Here is a 16,529-nt window from a genome sequence, read left to right as displayed (position 1 = left end):
AGTTCTGTGGAACAGCTCTGGTATAGAATGTGGATTTTCAATGGGGGTGACAATTCTTCACAAAAATCTTAAATATTACAGTGGCTGAAATGAAAATTTTATGAGTTGAAGGAGGGGAGTTGGCAGTTAGGGAAAAAATGTTTAAAATATCCTTAGTAGGGCAATAATGAAAATAAGGTTGAGACACACTGCTGATCTCCCTCTTATCCAATTCTCACATTTCTTTACTTTCCTTGTCTCTTTTTCCTTCTCCTCAGCCCTGTCTTCTCTTCCTTTCCCTTTACTTGATCTTTCCTCCTCCTGTGTTTAGTTTATTTTTTCAGGGATTATTTATTATCTTGGAATTACTGACAGTCTGTCATGGTTTTTTGTATGTTTTTAAAGACTGGGAATTTTGAGTTATTGAGGTTTGCAATGAATACAAAATCAGAATTTAACACCATAGGAAATTTTCCATTGCACTCATGTCTACAGTAACATATTTCAAGGCCTTTAGGGAAGGACCCCCACCTTCAAGTTACAGCCCAAAAAAGAAGAAATAGAACTCAACAGACTGGGAGTTGGGAGACTTCTTTTCTGGTAGCAGCTCTGCCATTAACTTTCTTTGTGAGCTTAAGCAAGGTATATTATTTCTTTAGAACTCAATTTCCTTATCTCTAAATGAATAGAGTTCACCATCCCCAAGACCCCAAAGTTTATATGTTTATCGATGTTACAAAATATGAGTTATGGTTGCTTTCCTAAGGAAAAGTAGTGGGAGGAAGTAAAATTTCTTGTATTTTTTTTTTTCATAGTATGTGTTCTTCTATGTAATGCTGATTTTGTTTATTCTAAGGTAATATTTCTAAAGCATGTCTAATATTGAGAAGCATAGAGGAGTTAAAGCATAAACCAGGCATGGTGAGTTTAAAAAATTACAAAATTGAAAAGTAGCTAAATTGATAATTTATATGTCTAATGTGTATTCACTTTATTTATATGTCTAATGTGTATTCACTTTAAGGTAGGAGTAGTAATTATAATAGTAATAGTTGTCTGGTATAAATTTAATTTCATTCTCTGCTCTGGTATTGGTTTCTTATTCAGTCAAATGTGCCAGGCACTATTTAGGCCTTATAGTATCACTGAAAGCCAACCTCAAATAATCTCAGATCTGTACAGGGAATTTCTTAGCCTGTACCATTTTCATCAGTGTGATTTCTTTAAATTAGAACAATTTCATAATAGTGGCCAACAAATTTAGTTTTTAGTTTTCTGATTATTCAAATATTGCAGGTTTCAATCATTAATACAGCTGTGAAAGCATCTTTTCCATAGTAGAAACTAATGCTGTAGTGGTAGTATGTGCATCTTTTGGACAGGGGATGTTTTATTCATGTTTGCATTCTCTAACATGGCCTCTGTGCAGTTGGCACTCAATAAATGTAATATGGTAGTGCTTTCCCTTAAAGATTCATATGTTAAGGATCGTGCTATAATTACTTTACCTTAGAGTCAAATACAGTATATGACTGAAAAGAAAATGTTTCTAATACTTAATATGTGGCCACCTTTTACCTTTCAAGGAATGTATCCATTTCATTTAGGTTGCTGACTTTATTGGCATAAAAGTTCTTCATTTTATTTCTTTATTGTCCTTTTAATATCTATAGAACCTCTCTCATTCCTGATATTGGTTATTCATGTCTTTTTTTCTTTTTCCCTCTGATGAGCCTGGCCAGAGGTTTATCAATTTTACTGATTGTTCTTAAAGATCCAGCTTTTTGTTTGTTTCCTTTCTATCCTCATCTCCTACTGCTCAGCATCCCCCTCCCCCTCCACTCCAGCTATGTAGGCCTCCTTCCTGTCCCTCAGCCACACTAGGCACCCTTTTTACTGGCTTCAAACAGCTCATGCCACATGGGATTCATCATGAGAGTTCAGCCGCTCTATGTATGCCTCACTGATCATACATTTAAATGTCCAGCAGTGTCTTATTGTAGAAACATTTCTAAGGGCTTATTCTCAACTTGTGTACTTACCAAACTATTTGTGAACTGGCACTGCTTTAAAGGAAAGGTTTATTTTACAGATATCTACCTTCATATTTGGAAAACACGGTTTTTCATGGTATTTCTAGAAGTAAAGTTACTATGTTCTCTAAATGGAGTAGCTTTTATGATAAATCAGGTATTAGCAGAGAGCCTTTATTTGCTATTTCTTCAGCGTTTTTTATTTTCAAAAATGGTATTCTGGGAGTGAAGGGGGAGTTCACTAATTTATACCTTTGGCTGTGTAGGTGTCTGCATTAGTTACCATGTATAGCCATGAAGAAGATATTGATAGTGCCATTGAGGTCTTCACACAAGCTATCCAGTGGTATCAAAACCATCAGGTAAATAAATGGAGTAAAATGTTATGAGAGCATGTTTTTACATAAAAATAAAGATGTAGTAGTGAAAAAATTTAGGCAGACTGAAGTATTACAAGTCACTATTTTGAAAGTGGAATACTATTTAGATTATCAAATGCATTTTTTTCAGTATACCAGATCCAAATTAAGTTATTAGAAATAAGCAATGGCTGCAAAATAGAAAAATAGCACATTTATATTTATTCAAGTTCCTTGCTGTATGTGTACATGCATTTGTGTATGTAATCTCAAGAAATAATAATAGTACATGATTGCATATTTAAGAGATCGTCTTAAATAGCTAGAGAGCCCATGGGTGGTAGTAATTAGTACAATAGTAATACATGGAATAGTTGTTTATCATGTCTCTATCTAGTAGGAATATCTTAAACTTCCAGTATGGATCTCTGCATGGGCAGTATCCAACTTAAAATTATACATACGCTGTGCAGGTGGCATTTATACTGTTAGTACTGTTAGCAGTGGAGGGGTATCAGTGCTCTGGGAAAGTATTATATTAAATTAATGTTTGAGAACTATGGTGACATATCTTTAAGATTTGATTATTATAGGGGAATGTTTCCAGTTGTAGACACTAAATAGATATAGGTTGTTTTCCAGATTCACCAGTTGGTGATTACTTGTACAATTAATAATTTGTCCACCTGCTTTCCTCTACATGTGCGGATGATTTTGTTGTTTCAGGCATTCAGTGGAACTTAAGTTGAGGGATCTAGTGCATAGGTGTATTTCTTAAAGGTCTAATGAATATAACTGCATGCACTTGCTAGATATTTAGCTTGAAACGTTTTTTTTCTTTTTATTGAAACTGTAGCCAAAATCTCCTGCTCATTTGTCCTTGATAAGAGAAGCTGCAAACTTCAAACTCAAATATGGGCGGAAGAAGGAGGCAATTAGTGACCTACAACAGCTATGGAAGTAAGCTCTGAAACGTGGAGTTGTAGAAATAACACATTTATTGCTGCTACTTGATATGAGGGAGTTACTTGTTTATATTACTTTCTCCAGTTTCATAAACAGTTCAATAATTTTCCTATTTCTTCTTTTAGACAAAATCCAAAAGATATTCACACCCTGGCACAGCTTATTTCTGCTTACTCACTTGTAGATCCAGAGAAAGCCAAAGCGTATCCTTTTGATTGTTATTCCTTACAGCTCCTCAGTAGCACAATAGATCTCTTCTGATCTGTGTTTTGACCAGAGCTTTTTCAGTTATAAATTGCAACTAACAAATCCTCCTTTTAACTAGTAAAACCAAAAAATGAGAATTTATTGATCAGTGTGATTGAAAAATGCAGCGATAGATCCAACTTAGGGTTCAGTTTCATCCAGAAGCAAAAATGAAGTCAGAAGGGTATAGCCTCTTTTCCTCCAGGTTCAAGATCAGCAGCAAGGAAAAGAAAAAGCATATTTTATGTGGGTAGTTTTGCATGATTCTGAAATGTTATTTTCGGATTCAACTACTTAGGTCACTTGCTTATCTCGAATAGTTACTTGATAAGCGAATTCGGTGCCCTTATTGAGCTTGGATCATATGTGCTACTCTAATCAGAGTGTGTTCCCAAAACTGAGGTGGGTTGGTGGATGCTAAGCAGTCACAAGTCATAAACTTGATAGTTGTTTTGGAATGGAGTTTGTGTTAAGCCACTACCTTGCTCCACATCACTGCATTCAGGAATAGAGAATTAGATTATGACTCCTCATGTTCTCCTTTCAGAATACTGTATGTACTATATAATTGATATGACTTGTTATTGTATAGAAGATTTAGGAACATTTTTTGCTTTTGTTGAAGGTCATCAAGAAAAGACAGTCTTCCAGTGTCAATAGATACATTGGCAAACATATATATCTATATAAATGTGTGTGTTTGTGTATATTATGTTCCTGAACTCCTGTTCTGTCACAGTCTTAGTAAACACTTGCCATCGTCAGATAGTATGTCTCTAAAAGTAGATGTTGAGGCTCTTGAAAATTCTCCTGGTGCTACATACATTCGGAAGAAGGGTGGAAAAGTTACTGGAGATAGTCAACCAAAGGAACAAGGGTAATATTTTTCATTGTAACGTTCTCTAATGCTGATTTTAAATTAGACAAGGAATAAAAAATACATTCTCATAGAAATTTCATGTGAATAAAGTTCTAGTTCTCTTTGTTCCTTTTCCATTTCTTTCACTGTGCCCAGCTCTTTGTCCTTATTTCCTTCCCTTTTCCCTCAGCCCAAAATTAACCTCTGGTATTAATTTAATCTATTATTCCAGAAGTTTTTCTTTGTGTTTACACACACAGGTGGTTTACGAATATTTTCTTTAAATTGGTTTATTTTTTATTATTATTTTTTATTTGTTTATTTGTCGAGACAGAGTCTTGCTCTGTCTCCCAGGCCGGAGTACAGTGGCACAATCTTGGCGCAGTGCAGCCTCTGCCTCCCGGGTTCAAGCAATTCTGCCTCAGCCTCCCGAGTAGCTGGGACTACAGGCTAATTCAGTAGAGACAGGGTTTCACCCTGTTGGCCAGGTTGGTCTTGAACTCCTGACCTCAAGTGATCCGCCCACCTCAGCCTCCCAAAATGCTGGGCACCGCGCCCAGTTATTTTTTACAGAAGGAGGATCATATTGTACTTAGTGTTTCCCAACTTACTTTTATTTAATGAGTTTTAGAGATCTTTCCACGTACTAAAATGTGGACCCATTTCATCCTTTCTATGCATAACACTCCATAGGCTGGATGTGCCTTCCTTTACGTTTTAGTTATTGTTGTACATTTAGTACATCATTTAGTATATGATTTCTTTTGCTGATTTGAAGAAAAGGTTAGTCGGCTTCATCTACTTACAAGAAGTCAGATTTTGACTCGTTTCTTCCATCGTCATCTTAAAAATATAGTTAGCAGAGACCTACAGTAAGATGTTTTAAGATTTTACTTTTGACTCAGAATGAATAGAGCATGGAAAAGATAAAACATTTCCTTAGCTTTGTGACTTTCATAAGTTTTTTCTACTTTCTCCTTTTTTGAATGCCTTTTGAAATCTAAATTTTTCCCTAACTTGAAAAAAACTCAGCAACAATGACTGATTTCTTTCTAACAAACTCTGCATTTCATAAAAAGCATTGTTGTTCTCATAATAACTTCCAAAACTTTTAATAAGGAATTGGAGTCTCAAAGAGGTTACATTGTTCCGAATTCCATTTCATCTTACAATTATAAATTCAGTCTGGGTTCTTAAATGGGTTTTCAATTAAGTATGTTTACTATTTTTTTTTCTTCACCAAACAGGGTTGAGTAACTACTAAGAACACGCAGTTCCTTCTTTAGCCTGGCATAGTGGCACTTGACTCTAGTCCCAGTTACTTGGAGGCTGAGGCAGGATGATTGCCTGAGCCCAGGAGTTTGAGGCTCTAGTGAGCAGTGATTGCATCACTGCACCCCAGCCTGAGTGACAGAGCAAGACCCCCATCTCTAAAAATAAGTTTTTTAAAAGTTTTTTTTAATAATCTTTGTTTCTTTTGTTTGTTTGCTTTCTTTTTTGAGACGGAGTCTTGCTCTGTTGCCCAGGCTGGAGTGCAGTGACGCAATCTCGGCTCACTGCAACCTCCACCTCCTGGGTTCAAGCGATTCTCCTGCTTCAGCCTCCTGAGTAGCTGGGACTACAGGCACCTGCCATCATGCCTGGCTAATTTTTGTGTTTTTAGTAGAGACAGGGTTTCACCATGTTGATCAGGCTGGTCTTGAACTCCTGACCTCAGGTGATCCACCCGCCTCAGCCTCCCAAAGTGCTGGGATTACAGGTGTGAGCCACCCAGCCTGGCTTCTTTCTCTTTTTTGTTAGACAATCATTAAGATATACATTGACTTTTTAAGCTTTTAAGTTTCAGCACAGTATTTTCATTAGGCATTATTAATGCTCTTTATTTTATCTTATTAGAAGTTAGTATTTTGTTATACTAACTTTTGGATGCATAGGTTTAGTTTCTTTTAACAATACACTATGTGATAGGTTTATGCTAGGTGTTGACCAGAAAATAAATCATGGTACTTGCTCTCAGAAGAACTTGAGCCCTGACATGGTGGCTCATGCCTGTAATCCCAGCACTTTGGGAGGCCAAGGCAGGCGGATTACTTGAGGTCAGGAGTTTGAAACCAGCCTGGACAACATGGTGAAACCCGCATCTCTATTAAAAATACAAAAATTAGCCGGGCATAGTGACACATGTTTATAATCCCAGCTATTTGGGAGGCTGAGGCAGGAGAATCACTTGAACCCAGGAGGTGGAGGTTGCAGTGAGCCAAGATCACACCACTGCACTTCAGCCTCGGTGACAGAGTAAGACTCCGTCTAAAAAAAAAGGAACTTGAATCTAGCAGAAGGAAATATATTTAAACAGTAATTGCAATAAAGATTGCACCTGTTGTGATTGTACAGGGCGTAGAGGAGTACACCGGAGGGAATAGTCACTTCTTCCTGAGGACAGTGGGAAGTTAGGAAAGGCTTCATGGAGAAGATGATTGTGTTGACTCTGAGGAAGATGAGGACGAGGTAGGCAAAGGGTGAGCTAAGGCAGAGAAATAAGAAATAGCAGAGAACCCTTGGGAAATTTTAGTATGGCTGTGGAGTATAATTTGTAGGGAGACAATTTAGAATACTATTGCACACTCTGGGTAAGAGATGAAACACTCAAGTAAGATATAGTATGTTGCATTTCTTATTTGGGGTATCCTGAGAGAATTTTCACAATTGAATGACTTGTAGAATGAATTTTTGGTAGGAATTGTTGTCTCATCTTTTTAGTTCACTGTTTCATATTTCTCGAGTTATATCACATAAGAATATATAGAGAGATGTATTTTTATGTTTTTCTCTTTTCACTAGAGCTTTCAGAATGCTTTTTTTTTTTTTTTTTTTTTTTTTTTTTGAGACGGAGTCTTGCTCCATTGCCCAGGCTGGAGTGCAGTGGCGCAATCTCGCTCGCTGCAACCTCTGCCTCCCTGGTTCAAGTGATTCTCCTGCCTCAGCCTCCCGAGTAGCTGAGATTACAGGCACGCACTGCCACACCCAGCTCATTTTTGTATTTTTAGTAGAGACGGGGTTTCACTATGTTGTCCAGGCCGGTCTGGAACTCCTGACCTCAGGTGATCCGCCTGCCTTGGCCTCCCAGAGTGCTGGGATTACAGACGTGAGCCACTGTTCCCAGCCACTTTCAGAATGCTTGACAATTATTTTGAAGTATTAATTTTTATGCCCTTTTTAGTGCCTTTTTTGGTCAATGTACTTAATACAGATTTTACTTACATAAAAAAATTAATAAACTCACAGGTTTAAAATATAAAAGATAAAAAAGTGTAAGAGTAAGTAAAAAGTCTTCCATCCGTGTCTACCCACCTCCCTCCCAGGGCCATAACCAATGTAACTTGTTTTGCATCTCCTTCCAGAGATATTCTTTGCATGTATCTTACCTACACATGTTCTTCTGGCAAAAAATTTATTCTCTAAAGTCTTGCCAAACATAGAGTAACTTACCAAGGGATTGTAGATAGTCATGCTTGTGCAAATTACTTTTTACATAGACTTAATGTGTGCCACTGAAAAACTTTTTTCAATGTAAACAGAATCTGTTTTCAAATTGTCACCTCTGTTTTCTAAACTACCTTCCAAAAATTATAGTATCTGAAGCTTAATTGACTTTAACCTGAATCAAATCTTAACTAGTTCGTTAGCTTTGGTGAGCTGATACCAAGTCTTAAACCATGTTTATAAGTGCCCAGCTAACTCTTAAAGAGCACTTACTTAATGCGCTATAAATATTTTATCACAAAGATGGTAATGATTTTTTTTTTCTCTTTGTAGACAGGGAGATTTGAAAAAGAAGAAAAAGAAAAAGAAGGGTAAGGCATTAAAAAAACTTTATAAATTTTCTCCAAGATAAATGTCATTTTAGCCCTATATAGAAATATTTGGACATAAATATACTGCCCTCTCTTGTATCTTTGAAAACTTTTTATCTTGACTATAGCTAACATTTAATTTTATTCTATTACTTTAAAGATTGCAATTCACTAGTTTGCCTAAATTCAAGTTGTTGCTCCCTCTTTTACTCTGTGACTGTGGACAGGCTATTTAATATACCTGCCAGAGTTTTTCATATGTAAAATGGAATATGATAGTATATATCTTGTAGTATTAAATCAGATACTACATGTAAAGTTCTTTGAGTGGTGCCTGGCACAAAAGTAAGCCCTTACACATTTTGATGTTTCTGCTACACATAACTACAAAATTCTATCAAAGTAGCTTAAGAAAATTCACTGTTTATAAAGTTGGCAGTCTAGAGGAATGTTAGCATCAAGGTTGGTTGACCCAGTATTTTTACCTCTTTGTTCTGCTGTCCACAAAACAGAATCCCATTAGAGTCATACGATGTATATTGTAAACAGTCAGGGCCACATACTTGTCATTTATATCCATCACAACAAAGAAGCCCTCTCCAGACTTGGCAAGTATTTCTCATTAATCTGATTGGGCCAAGTAGGTCAGTGTCCAGCCTTGAATTATTAACCAGGGAAATAATGTGCATTGATTGGCTTGGAGTGTGGCTTTAATCTCTGGAAAAATTGGGTGGCATTACCGTGGTTGATTTTACCTAGTCAGATGTTATCCTTGGAGCCACCCAAGTTCCTGAGGTTTTGAGGAATCTATGATATAAATCAGGTTATTTCTTGATTTTGCTCTCTGCCATCTTAGGATACAGGTTTCCCAAGGCTTAGCTAAGTTTATTATTACTCCTCCATCTGTTTTCCAGCTACCAAAATTTTATTGACAGTATCTTCTGTTCTTCCTTTAATGTGTTTTATTACCATTTTAGTAGAGTTTGAGGAAGGTACACAAGCTAATGTTTGTATCCATTTCACTATCTTTAACTGGAAGTCTTATTGGTTCTTTTGTCACAGTACTTGAAAATTGGCAAACATTTAATATTTGTTTTGTGCATTAGTAATACTGCAAGGAAACAGCTGATGACTGTAGGTGGTAATAACCTAAAATTTTACTTTCTTTTCTATTTTTATAGTTTCCAGATGAATATTTTTTAAAATTTACAAGTGATATATGCTCATTCTAAAAACAAAGGTAGTTGATATCTATCATTATAGAATGGCATAAAGAGTGTAAAATTCCCTGCCCAAAATTCATGCTCCCGGCTGGGCATGGTGGCTCACACCTGTAATCCCAGCAGTTTAGGAGGCCAAGGTGGGTGGATCATTTGAGGTCAGGAGTTCGAGACCAGCCTGGCCAACCTGGTGAAACCCCATCTCTACTAAAAATACAAAAATTAGCTGAGCAGTACTCACGCGTGCCTGCAATCCCAGCTACTCGGGAGGCTGAGGCAGGAGAATGGCCTGAACCCGGGAGGCCAAGGTTGCAGTGAGTTGAGATCGTGTCACTGCACTCTAGCCTGGCGACAGCGTGAGACCCTGCCCCTGCCCCCATAAAAAAGCATGCTCCCAGGGACAATTACTTAACTTTTTTATGTGTGTATATATGTATATATAGAATCAAACATATATCATTAGGTACTCAAAGTTTTTATAAAATTGTTTTGAACATAATATAATTTGTTTTAATCTTCTACTTTAGACTGAATTGTGAAGAACATTTTTCCAAATTAATAGATGCACTTCACTTTATTTTTTATTTAATTTTATTTTATTTTATTTATTCATTTATTTATTCATTTATTTATTTATTTATTTATTTATTTATTTATTTTGAGATGGAATCTTGCTCTGTCGCCCAGGCTGGAGTGCAGTGGCGCTATCTCGGCTCACTGCAAGCTCCACCTCCCAGGTTCATGCCATTCTCCTGCCTCAGCCTCCCGAGTAGCTGGGACTGCAGGCGCCCCCCACCACGCCCAGCTAATTTTTTGTATGTTTAGTAGAGACGGGGTTTCACCGTGTTAGCCAGGATGGTCTCGATCTCCTCACCTCGTGATCCGCCTGCCTCGGCCTCCCAAAGTGCTGGGATTACAGGCGTGAGCCACTGTGCCCGGCCTGCACTTCAGTTTTTAACCAATTGAATAGCTTGCTATAGTGTGGGCATATTATAATGTAATCATCTTCATTGATAGACATTTAAGTTATTTTGCCATCTTAAAGAATATCAGCCCACCCATACCTTGCCCTATCCATCTTTAAAAAAAAAAAAGAAAAGGTGTATCACCGAGAATATTCTGTTCTTAACTTTGTGTCTCTTGGGTTCTGCAGGATAAATTTCTAGAAGTCTATAAATTTCTAATGGTACTGCCAGATTAAATTGCTTTTCACAAAGGCTATACCAGTATACACTTCCCCTAGTATGGTGTTGGTGAGTGCTTCTCACCATTTCACCAACACTGGGTATTAACTGCTTTTAATATTTACAAGTCTGATAGAGTTTTTTACCCTTCTCATTTTTAATTAGTGAGGGTGAACATCTGTTCAGAAGATGAATGACTTTCCTTTCTCCTAGCCTACCTTAATTATAACTGAGTCCATTTTTCTTTGAGTGGTTTACATATCGATCAGCAAGAATTCTTTCTATATTAAGGATTTTTTTCCACTCCTCTATTATATAGTTTGTATTTGAAATTTTTTCTTAGAAGTATATTTTTTACTAAATGAAGATTTTAAAATTTTTGTATAGATGTATCTGTGAAGTCTTTTTCTTTATGGTCTCTGAATTTTTTTGTCATGCTGAGAAATAAGGCCTTTTCCCCCTTCAATAAAATTCCACACTCCTTCATGCTAAAAACTCTCAATAAACTAGGTATTGATGGAACGTATCTCAAAATAATAAGAACTATTTATGTCAAGCCCATGGCCAATATCATACTGAATGAGCAAAAGCTGGAAGCATTCCCTTTGAAAACTGGCACAAGACAAGGATGCCCTCTCTCACCACTCCCATTCAACATAATATTGGAAGTTCTGTCCAGGGCAATCAGGCAAGAGAAAGAAATAAAGGATATTCAAATAAAAAGGAAGTCAGGTTGTCTCTGTTTGCAGATGACATGATTGTATATTTAGAAAACCCCATCGTCTCAGCCCAGAATCTCCTTAAGCTGATAAGCAACTTCAGCAAAGTCTCAGGACACAAAATCAATGTGCAAAAATCACAAGCTTTCCTGTACACCAATAGTAGACAAGCAGAGAGCCAAATCATGAGTGAGCTCCCGTTCACAATTTCTACAAAAGAATAGAATACCTAGGAATACAACTAACAAGGGATGTGAAGGACCTCTTCAAGGAGAACTACAAACCACTGCTCAAGGAAATAAGAGAGGACACAAACAAATGGAAGAACATTCCATGCTCATGGATAGGAAGAATCAATATCGTGAAAATGGCCATACTGCCCAAAGTAATTTATAGATTCAATGCTATCTCCATCAAGCTGCCACTGACTTTCTTCACAGAATTAGAAAAAAACTACTTTTAATTTCATATGGAACCAAAAAAGAACCCGTATGGCCAAGACAGTCCTAAGCAAAGAGAACAAAGCTGGAGGCATCATGCTGCCTGACTTCAAACTATTACTACAAGGCTACAGTAACCAAAACAGATCTGTAGACCAATGGCACAGAATAGAGACCTCAGAAATAACACCACACTTCTACAACCATCTGATCTTTGACAAACCTGACAAAAGCAATGGGGAAAGGAGTCTAGCCATATGCAGAAAACAAACTGGACCCCTTCCTTACACCGTATACAAAAATTAACTCAAGATGGATTAAAGACTTAAACATAAGACCTAAAACCATAAAAACCCTAGAAGAAAACCTAGGCAATACCATTCAGGACATAGGCATGGGCAAGAACTTCATGACTAAAACACCAAAAGCAATGGCAACAAAAGCCAAAATTGACAAATGGGATCTAATTAAACTAAAGAGCTTCTGCACAGCAAAAGAAGCTATCATCAGAGTAAACAGGCAACCTACAGAATGGGAGAAAATTTTTGCAGTCCATCTGACAAAGTGCTAATAGCCAGAATCAACAAAGAACTTCAACAAATTTACAAGAAAAAACCACATCAAAAAGTGGGCGAAGGATATGAACAGACACTTCTCAAAAGTGCCATTTATGTGGCCAAGAAACATGAAAAAAAGCTCATCACTGGTGATTAGAGAAATGCAAATCAAAACAACAATGAAATACCATCTCATACCAGTTAGAATGGCGATCATTAAAAAGTCAGGAAACAACAGATGCTGGAGAGGATGTGGAGAAATAGGAACACTTTAACATTGTTAGTGGGAGTGTAAATTAGTTTAGCCATTGTGGAAGACAGTGTGGCAATTCCTTAAGGACCTAGAACCAGAAATACCATTTAACCCAGCAGTCGCATTACTGGATATATACCCAAAGGATTATAAATCATTCTGCTATAAAGACACATGCACACTTACGTTTATTGCAGCAGTATTCACATTAGCAAAGACTTGGAACCAACCCAAATGCCCATCAATGATAGAGTGGATAAAGAAAATGTGGCACATATACACCATGGAATACTGTGCAGCCATAAAAAACGATGAGTTCATATCCTTTGCAGGGACATGGATGAAGCTGGAAACCATCATTCTCAGCAAACTAACACGGGAACAGAAAACCAAACACCGCATGTTCTCACTCATAAGTGGGAGTTGAACAATGAGAACACATGGACACAGGGAGGGGAATATCACACACCAGGCATGTGGGGGGGGCGGTGGGAGGCTAGGGGAGGGATAGCATTAGGAGAAATACCTAATGTAGATGATGGGTTGATGGGTGCAGCAAACCACCATGGCACATGTATACCTGTGTAACAAACCTGCACGTTCTGCACATGTATCCCAGAACTTAAAGTATAATAATTTAAAATTAAAAAAAAAGACCATTTCACCTTCTAGATTATACAAACTAAACTTTCTCAAATAAATTCATTTCCATTTTAATGTTATTTATTCCCAGGCTTAGAGACATTGTTTAAACAAACTGTCTTGAAAATATTATGACACATCTCTCATTTCTTTATAATCGTTATGCAGGAAAATTGCCTAAGAATTATGACCCAAAAGTTACCCCAGATCCAGAAAGATGGCTGCCAATGCGAGAACGTTCTTACTACCGGGGAAGAAAGAAGGGTAAAAAGAAGGATCAGATTGGAAAAGGGACCCAGGGAGCAACTGCAGGAGCTTCATCTGAACTGTAAGTTATTGCTCCACAATTGAGGGCACTTAGAACGTACATTGTTTCTAGATTGACTCAAGGCTGTTAGTGAGAATTTGTTAATATAAAGTATGAGAAATGTAGTGATGTATCTTTGATAAATGTTTATACTACACTTACGTAAATGAAAGAAAATATATTGCCTTTTTATACTAGTTTTTCGTTTAGTTTTTGCAATTCAGTCAAATAGTTTTAAGTATTTACAATATAATCAAATATATATTGTGAAATAGATATAGTAAAAACTATTTGTATTGTAAAAACTAAAGAAAAGTCTCAAAAGGCAACTAAATACACTGAGTCATTCAACTAAATAAATATCTAGATAAACAGATGTAAATAAATAATATGACTAGAAAGAAGTGTTAGAAATATTAATACATTCTACATGGTGGATGATAGGTTATTTTAAAAAATTTTTTTCTGGCCGGGCGCAGTGGCTCACGCCTGTAATCCCAGCACTTTGGGAGGCCAAGGCAGGCAGATCATTTGAGGTTGCTAGTTGGACAACAGCCTGGCCAATATGGTGAAACCCTGTCTCTACTAAAAATACAGAAATTAGCCGAGTGTGGTAGTGCGCACCTGTAATCCCAGCTACTCGGGTGGCTGGGGCAGGAGAATCACGTGAACCCAGAAGGATCACGTGAACCCAGGAGGTAGAGGTTGCAGTGAGCTGAGATGGCGCCACTGCACTCCAGCCTGGGCGCCACTGCACTCCACCCTGAGGGACAGAGCAAGACTCTGTCTCAAAAAAATAAAATTTTTTATTTTCTACGCTTTCTAAAACTTGGCATGTACCATGTTTTACTTTTCTTCAATAAAAACAGTGAAAATGTTACTCAAAAGAAAAGTCGATAGGGAGCTGGGGAGCTTACCTTAAAAGAAGTAGAAAATGTGTGGGAGATTGTTAAATGTGATAAGTAAAACCCATGTACATACATCTTTATACTCTTCCTTTGTTGAATATATGAGTGACCAAAAATGATCTGATGATTTCAGGGATGCCAGTAAAACTGTGAGCAGCCCACCCACCTCCCCAAGACCTGGCAGTGCTGCAACAGTATCTGCCTCTACAAGTAACATCATACCCCCAAGACACCAGAAACCTGCAGGGGCTCCAGCAACAAAAAAGAAACAGCAACAGAAAAAGAAGAAAGGTGGAAAAGGTGGCTGGTGATGAGAATATTCTTGTTGCAGGCTGTTTTTAAACTAGTGTCAGTGACACTAGGAATATAATAAAGGTAACACAGCAAGAAGCACAGAACTACTCCCTCTTCATCTCCATATTTTCATAATTTCTTGTGTTTCAAATAGGGAAACATCTTCCTCAAAGTCTGCCTAGTGAGATATGGCCTACTGATTGCCTCATAGCTTTGTACAGATTATGAGGACTGAAAATAATTGGGCATTTACCCATCTTGGTATCTGTTGTATCCTTTATCTGTGTGTGCTGATTCGATCTTTTTTCAGTTTCACGTACCTTATCTAAGGTTTCCCAGGATTTAAACAGAAACTACTTCTATGATTTCAGCTGGAGTCTGAAGATACTTGTCTCTGTTCAAGTCCCACTTTAAATTATGTCTTAGGAGGCCTTAGGAGACTGAAAGTGGAATCTTCTGAGCATTCCTAAATATCTGCTAGAAATATCATGTGATAAAGAGGGACCTTCTTAATACACTGATGTTCTTCACTAAATGGATGGCCACAAGAAAAATAAAGTAAATGTCTTAAATAATTTAACCATAAATTTTCTGTCATGTGATACTGGAATATGGGATACTTTTCATGTTTTTATATATATATATATAAACATGAAACATTATATATATATATGGCTCCTTTGTGCCCCATGTCATTTTCAGATTATGGTAACATGCTGATACAGCACCATGAAAGAACTCAAGGAAAATATATCAATGTAAGAAGTTCACTCTTTGACCTAGTGTTCTGAGGTCAGATGGGTTTGGACTGTCTCAATCAGAAAGATCAATGACTGTTATCAAGAACATGAACATTGGCTTCCTGCATAGAGAGGAAATCAGTATCTGAGTTGCATACCAGGCAGTATTAAAATCTAACAGGTCTGTTTGGCCCAGTGATAGATACTCAAATGGTGTCTCCTTCTGGTTATGGATTTTGACCATTGATTACCTTTCTCAATGTAATGAAGTATTTTACAGTCAATTTGTGGTGTAAATGTTGCTCTTGTCTTTCCTTGCTTATAAACTACTTTCACATTGAACAGCTGTGAGACAGACACATTGAGATGCCTGCCCTTGTTAGTATTCATTTTATGCTGCCCAAGATATCATTTAATTTAGACTTACAAGTATTTCCTTGTGATTATATTACTATGTCCTTGTTAATAAAGTGCTGCTGTGTTTGACTCTGAACGTACTACCAAAACTTCTTCAAAGAGTTTTTTATAAAAGACTTTCCTCCTTTACAAGAAAGAAATGGGGTGCTGCCTTTCTGTTTAGTAAAAGCAGAATCTGCAGTGGCATCTAAAGAGATCCTTTTTTAAATACAAATGATGTATTATGGCATAATCCTTTTTTGAGCTCTACAGAGAACAGTCTTTTGGTAATAGTGGCAGATATTTATTCCTTCTGAATATATACCCCATTATAGGAATAACTGTTACTTATTTAGGATTCCATCATTGAAAATTTTGACCCAAGGCACAGCAGTGAAATTTATAGTTCTCAATTTAGTTGCCATTATTGACAGGCATTGGTATTATTAGTCATTGCTAAGCAACTGAAACTTCAGTTCAAATAAGTTTTAATTGTCAAATGAAGTATAAACACATGAACTTTCTAGAAATATTTCCTCTTTTGGATAGGTCTTTAACCAGTTCATATATATA

At 37.0% G+C, this 16,529-nt stretch overlaps 1 protein-coding gene and 1 long non-coding RNA gene across 3 annotated transcripts in view; one reads left to right on the top strand and one right to left on the bottom strand.

The window, feature by feature from the left end:
• SRP72 (signal recognition particle 72) overlaps positions 1–16,053 on the top strand; it is a 36,730-nt gene extending 20,677 nt beyond the window's left edge. The window contains exons 12-19 of one of the 2 annotated variants that reach the window (XM_002814770.6): positions 836–900; positions 2,279–2,374; positions 3,228–3,331; positions 3,463–3,540; positions 4,323–4,460; positions 8,259–8,296; positions 13,480–13,639; positions 14,660–16,053. In XM_002814770.6, the coding sequence (XP_002814816.5) occupies positions 836–900; positions 2,279–2,374; positions 3,228–3,331; positions 3,463–3,540; positions 4,323–4,460; positions 8,259–8,296; positions 13,480–13,639; positions 14,660–14,837 (857 nt within the window). In that variant the 3' untranslated portion in view covers positions 14,838–16,053. The remainder of the gene's footprint in view (positions 1–835; positions 901–2,278; positions 2,375–3,227; positions 3,332–3,462; positions 3,541–4,322; positions 4,461–8,258; positions 8,297–13,479; positions 13,640–14,659) is intronic. The other variant, XM_054553993.2, reaches the window with a different exon arrangement.
• LOC129058988 (uncharacterized) overlaps positions 1–16,529 on the bottom strand; it is a 63,205-nt gene that overhangs the window by 18,685 nt on the left and 27,991 nt on the right. The gene's annotated exons all lie outside the window — the stretch shown is intronic.

This window comes from Pongo abelii, chromosome 3 (genome assembly GCF_028885655.2).
Source record: "Pongo abelii isolate AG06213 chromosome 3, NHGRI_mPonAbe1-v2.0_pri, whole genome shotgun sequence".
NCBI lineage: Eukaryota > Metazoa > Chordata > Mammalia > Primates > Hominidae > Pongo > Pongo abelii.
Note: the sequence above shows the minus strand (reverse complement) of the source record. Positions and strands in the feature narration are given on the sequence as shown.